The sequence below is a fragment of the Polyodon spathula genome, chromosome 1 (assembly GCF_017654505.1).
Source record: "Polyodon spathula isolate WHYD16114869_AA chromosome 1, ASM1765450v1, whole genome shotgun sequence".
NCBI lineage: Eukaryota > Metazoa > Chordata > Actinopteri > Acipenseriformes > Polyodontidae > Polyodon > Polyodon spathula.
The window spans coordinates 26937189-26943742 of record NC_054534.1 but is presented as its reverse complement, the minus strand read 5'-3'; the positions used below and the strand labels follow the sequence as shown (position 1 = coordinate 26943742).

At 38.1% G+C, this 6554-nt stretch overlaps 1 protein-coding gene across 1 annotated transcript in view; it reads left to right on the top strand.

Moving 5' to 3' along the window:
* The first annotated feature begins 341 nt into the window (after nucleotides 1-341).
* LOC121316582 (serine/threonine-protein phosphatase 2A catalytic subunit beta isoform) overlaps nucleotides 342-6554 on the top strand; it is an 18691-nt gene continuing 12478 nt past the window's right edge. The window contains exons 1-5 of the mRNA XM_041251628.1: nucleotides 342-800; nucleotides 4085-4294; nucleotides 4931-5104; nucleotides 5693-5782; nucleotides 5900-6061. Of these exons, the coding sequence (XP_041107562.1) occupies nucleotides 699-800; nucleotides 4085-4294; nucleotides 4931-5104; nucleotides 5693-5782; nucleotides 5900-6061 (738 nt within the window). The 5' untranslated portion in view covers nucleotides 342-698. The remainder of the gene's footprint in view (nucleotides 801-4084; nucleotides 4295-4930; nucleotides 5105-5692; nucleotides 5783-5899; nucleotides 6062-6554) is intronic.

Sequence of the window (6554 nt, the reverse complement as noted above, 5' to 3'; positions counted from 1 at the left end):
ATGCAATAATGTGATTCATCAATAATGACTTATTGGTATTTTTATTAAGTTTTAGTATTTTCAAAACTATCTGGAACATTTAGTATATTACATATATTATATATTTAAAAACAAATAGTTATCCCCTGATTTTAAATCACTTTTCATTTTACATCACTGACATCAACTCCCGCTTGGAAGTGCAATACATTACATTCAATGCATGCAATACAGTGCATTATAGTCTTCTCAACCTAAGGTGGCGCGAAACAAATGACGGTTTTGTTCGAGGTTGTAAAAAGCACACAACGCTTCCTCTTCATTTCTCTTTCTGTGTTATGGTGGAGATGCCATTGCGATGACGTCGAGGGGATGAGTGCGCAGAGCCGGGCGGCCATTATACAACAGCGCTTCCCTGGGAAGGTCGGAGGGAAAAGGGAGGCACTCGTGGTAGGAAAAAGCCGCGCTTCTTCGGACACTAACTCATAGAACCAGGGCACCAGGCGAGCCACTTTCTGGGAATATAGACCCGCCAGGACCTTTTTAAAAATCTCAGCGTCTCTGTCCTGCACCCATTCTGAAAACAGAGCCGTCCCCACCGCAAACTCCCGCTGCATTAGTACGGTCTTGAATTCAGAAGTACAGTTAAACCTGCACGACTTCTATAGTATAGCTAAGTGTTTCTTTATAAATTGATAGCTCATTTTAATTTGCATAGAATGGAAGATAAGGTGTTTACGAAGGAATTGGACCAGTGGGTCGAGCAGCTGAATGAATGTAAGCAACTAACTGAAAACCAAGTCAGAACGCTATGTGAAAAGGTAAGTGACATATATTTATTGATATTTACCGACAAGCATTATTTTACATAAGGGTGTGCGTATAAAGTATTTTATGAAGATACTTTAATGGACATAGTGTGATAGTCATGATGTGCCCTCTTCAGTAAATCTGTAAAGTGTACCATTGGTACAGTACTGCAGCCAGTGGGGCTGGTGTTTGGGCCCTGGTGCCAAATAGTGTGCTCTATTTTCTCTAATGCTCTTGTCAGTCGCGGACAATTTGAAGTTGCCAAATAGTGAGTATATAGGGGAGTACCACGCATGCGTCGTTTGAACCTTTCGGCTTTGGTGTGATCAGGACGGGGAGGGGAGGGAAGGGAAGGGCTTCGGCTATCGGAAAAGCCTAGGCTAAGTTACGTTTTAAAACATCAGCAAAAACCTGAATACTTGCTTCACAAATCTTGGTGGTTAGTTTATAAGTACATGAATAATCTGAAGTTTTAAAGCTAGCCTACATGCCTTAATTTTTTTTGCACTGTTGGATATGGAACAAATCCATTTATAAAAAGGTGGTTATTTATTTCGGGAATTGTAAACGCAATATTACCTAATAGTTATAAATAGTAAATGCATACACATTTTCTTCGCTGTAATTGTATAATCAAATGTAGACAGTCAAATACATAACTATAAAAACGTAATTACAGTATTGCAGCAAGGCACAGAGTATGCTGGCAATTACTCCATGCTAAATTCATCATTGGATATAAAAATGTTGCTTTTGGGTAAGTAAATTCACAATTTATAATTAGATTTTATTGTGTACTCCCTTTGTATTGCAGTAAACATGTTCTGGTTCTTTGCTTGTTTCTTTATTACAGTTAATGTGAATATAAAGAATCCGCAAGTACATCTGTACAGAAAAAATATATACAATGGTTTCCTTGAGCCATTCACTTCCTGTGCTGTAGGTCACAATGTCTGAGTGCAGGCACCAGTAATCAAGTATGACTTGAATTCAATAGAGCTCGCATTGAAAAAATGCAGTTTTCATCAACGAATATACTACTATCTCATTTTCAGTGCGTTTTGAATACAGATGTTATGTAGCCTGTATGAGTCAGCTCTTTGTATGTGTGATTTGGTTTTTGTTGTATCTATTTAAAAAATCTGGACCATAAACTTTTATAACAATAGAGTATGTATCGTCTTGCAAAGTGCATCACTAGCAGGATTGTGTACATTAGGAATACTGGAGAAATAATCTGCGTTTCTCCCACTAGGCTTGAACATTTCCCTGGGAAAGCTAAGTGTCAGGAGGCCCTTGCTAACAATAATCGCATTGTACAAGATGTGATTGAAAGAGAGTAGTGAGTGGCTGATCTGTACTAAGCATAAAAAAGACAGACATGCCTGTAGATACTAGCTTATAAAGTCCATGCAATCTCTAATATCATTCTATGGTTAAGGCTCCCAGCCCACCCACAGTACATGAGATTCGTTTGTCCTAGCCTGCAGGTTTTAAAAAAATATTTAAAATCTTTTTTTTTTTTTTAAGACTTGGAATTTGTTATCACAGTGTTCAGGTGGCAGCAATCTGAAATGTCTGGCATGTGTTACATATTCTCTGAATTAGTTGAGGTAAAATGGTAAGATGGAACATTGTAGTGTAAGATGCCTGGATCTGTACAGAGAGCTTTTTTTTTCCCAGTATGTGGGTATTAACATGTATAGTATCCATACCATGCCACCTCACCCCCCCTTCCCACCTCCACCACTAACTGAAATACTTACATTTCATACTGTGTAGTGGCCTGATGTCAGCCAACTTTAGAAAATGATAAAATCTGAAGCTGATGTAATTACATGTGGTTTCATGGAAACAGAAACTCTAATGCTCAGAGCAACATGCAGTATTCGTTGGCTGTTGGGTCACTGCAGTTAACTTATGCTGTTCTACTTCCTCATGTTGCAGCTGTATATCAGTTGTCTGTGTTGAAAGATGCTGTATGTGATGCTATTGCAATAAAATTAGTGGTTGTAAAAGCAAATGCTTATTTAATATGTGGTTGATATATGAATAAAATGACAGTACATTTCTGAAAACTTGGTTTTAAACATTGGCTATTTACTTTACATTTCTTAAATGTATTGTTTGTGAGATTTTACTGCATTCATATTTTTTCTGTAAATAATTTTAGACTTTAGTTACCTGTGTTCTGTACTTGCCTTTGTTTAAAACAATCCTTTGATTAAGCTGTCATCCTCAAGTTTCATTACCAAGAAAAAACCTAGCTAGGGCATTGTAGCAGTGGCTTTTAAACCTCCCCTGAGGAGCCAAGGCTTCTGAGTAGTGAGTGCTTTTCTGCTGATTCTTCTAAGTGGTGTTTCCACGGTGAAGTCATGCGGCTAACAGTTCAAATTCAGTTTGGTGATGGGGTTACTGTACGGACTGTGAGGGGAAATGACTTTCATCCTGACAAATTTCTTTTCCAGTTTTTAGAAAACCTGCTGGTCTCCCCCAGAGAGTGATAAATGGGTTTGCAATCATAAACTGTATTTATTTTTACAGCTCATCCATAAATGCATACACTCAAAAGTACATGTATAAGATAAAACAGATTCAGGTAGATGAGTGTTTCGCTTAATACCTTCATTACAGAAATTATCTCTTAATAGTCGTTTGTGTTTGGGTTATACCACTTGGGTTTAGATTATTGGATGTAATGCTGCTAAAAATAATTTGATTTTTTTTTTTTTTTTTTTTTTAATTCAAATGTGCAGTTTTGAATGTTTTAATAATTGATCAGATTTGAAATGGGGTCAGGTAGTCTTCATTGAGACTACATTTTACACTACTATTTTGTATTCTGGTCCATTGAGTTGTATTAACAAGTTTATGGTTGTGAATGGAGTAAGTGGTAGTGTGCTTCAGTGAGGGTTCAGTTACGTGATCAGGCTCCTGAGTTTGCATTCCCAGTCTGTATTTCAGGGCAGGTTGGGAGGTAAACCCAAGCAAATAAGCAACGTCTTATTTCATGGTTCGAAGGACATGACATTTTAACTAAAAGGGAAGTGGTATAACATTTAACACATTTGGTTGAAAACCCGAATGACTTGTTTTAAGAGCTGTTGCGAGGTGGGGTCGAATTAATGTTTTAGTCAAATACTTGTTGCTATATTTTTGTCACATACCTGCTAAAAAATTGAAATTCCTGTGCAAAATGTAAATTATTATTAATAATAATAATAATAATAATAATTATAATAATAATAATAATAATAATAATAATATAATTAACAGATTTGGGGCTTGTTTGCAGGCTAAAGAGATCCTGACGAAGGAGTCGAATGTCCAGGAGGTGCGTTGTCCTGTCACTGTCTGCGGAGATGTGCACGGTCAGTTCCATGACCTCATGGAGCTCTTCAGAATTGGGGGCAAATCACCAGACACCAACTACCTTTTTATGGGAGATTACGTCGACAGAGGCTACTACTCTGTTGAAACGGTCACACTTCTTGTATCATTAAAGGTAAGCATCAAAAGTGTTTTACCTCCTGTTTTTAAAGCCCCGGATCAGTGCTGTTGGTACGGTAAGAAAAGGTGCTATCTGATATATACAAACATGCAGATTCATATCTCATGGCGCAAGCTGAGAACCAAGGTCTGGTATTTGTACAAAGGGCCAACTATAAATACATAGTTTCAATCATAAACCCATGAGAGTAGGATTTTTGGACCTTGCTCTTAAAACTGCTGTACACGTGAAACTGTACTATTCAGTCAAACCACATGGTAGTTTTGACATAATGTATTCAGTTTAAGTCACCAAGTACAGATAGCTGTTCGGTTCAAAATCCTAGACACCAAAAACAGCCCAATTAGGGCCCAATAAAATGTTGGCTTGATTAGTTTGCGTGATGGCATCTTTATTTGCTTTGAACTGTGTTAATCAAACTGAAATAAAATTAGTTTAATTTAAAGGCACACTTTCTTTTGTCTTTCATCATGTTATAAAGTTCACAAAGAGTTTGTTGCAGCAGATAGCAGTTGATCACTGTCATGCTCTATCAGGTAGGAGTACATCTGGGTTTTATTGGAACTTGGCCTCCTTTTGTGGTAGTTAGTAATGCTGTTATGTAACTGTCTTTTGCAATTTAACTGGCAGGTTCGTTATCCAGAACGCATCACAATATTGAGAGGAAATCATGAAAGCAGACAGATCACACAGGTGTATGGGTTTTATGATGAGTGTCTGAGGAAGTATGGAAATGCCAATGTTTGGAAATACTTCACAGATCTCTTTGACTACCTTCCGCTGACTGCTTTAGTAGATGGACAGGTAAGATTGTTACAAAGAGCCAATGCCCACTGTTAAGAGTTAAACAGATGAAAGAGCTAAAATAGAATTCATGTTTATTTTATTTATTTATATATGTAAATCATGGATTTGAATATAAACAATAACAAGTAGTTGTCATGCCGTCAAACACCTATAAATACCTCCAATGTTTTGATTCAAACACAGGCTCCCTTGAGAAAGATATGTACAACATATCGAAATGTTGGGCAGTTGGCTCTTTGAGCTAAAATATATATATATATACACACACGCACACTTTTTTAAAGGTTTGTTGTATGTACTTAGATTAGCTTCTTAACTCTGTACTGAACTTAAACCAACAGCAAAATAACCCTAGTGTACATAACCCACTGCCTCCCTAGTTGTGTTTATCCACAGCAGAAGAGATCAACCCATTCTAATTGCCTTTTGTTGTTTAACCTCTAAAGGTAAACTGGGATTGTAGCATGTAATAAGTTAGCATTTTAGTTAAATAAGTCATAAAATGTGGTAATTCATGTGCTGTCATTTGCCTGTGGATAATAATATATATGTTTTGTGGGGTTTTTTTTATGATTCTCCCATCAGATATTCTGTCTGCATGGTGGCCTTTCTCCCTCAATAGACACACTGGATCACATTCGAGCTCTGGACCGTCTGCAGGAGGTTCCACATGAGGTGAGATAAAAAGTGCATTGGTACAAACATCTGTGAGCTTCAGAGTTTTAAATGAGAATATAGGCGATTGTATGTTACTTGAATAGAAGCTGGATTTTGTGGTGCTGTGTATTTCAGGGTCCGATGTGCGACTTGTTATGGTCCGATCCAGATGACCGCGGAGGCTGGGGAATCTCTCCTCGTGGTGCCGGCTACACCTTCGGACAGGACATTTCTGAAACCTTCAACCATGCAAACGGGCTTACCCTTGTCTCCCGTGCTCACCAGCTTGTAATGGAGGTACAGTGTTTTTTCTTATTGGGTGGGGTGGGGTGGGGTGGGGTGGCGGTGGCCCAGGCCCAGTGTGCTTGCATAACGCATTAGTGTGTTGGTCTTTAGGTAGAGGTTGAAGTTACTTGTGAGTCTTTGGGTGACTGGCATACTCCTATAGAGTTGCCATTATGGTGGTTGAGGTGTGTGATTGCACACTGAGATCTGGGGAAGACGCAGAGACATCATTCCAGTTTTAATAATGTCAACAGGACCGCTGTCTTATTATTTTAAAATACATTTCTTTAAAACAAAATTACAAATCAGGGCTCCAGACACAGTTTTTGCCTTAGGAGCCAAAGGCTCCAGGCCAAAAGAAATTGGTCACCATATTCAGTAGCTGGGTGCCACTTCAGGAGCAAGTTCGTTATTACCATATTCAGCTGCTTAAAACACAACAACTCGTTAAGACACTAAAGTGATACTAAAACAGTAATGTAATGTCTGTACTCACTTTGTTGCC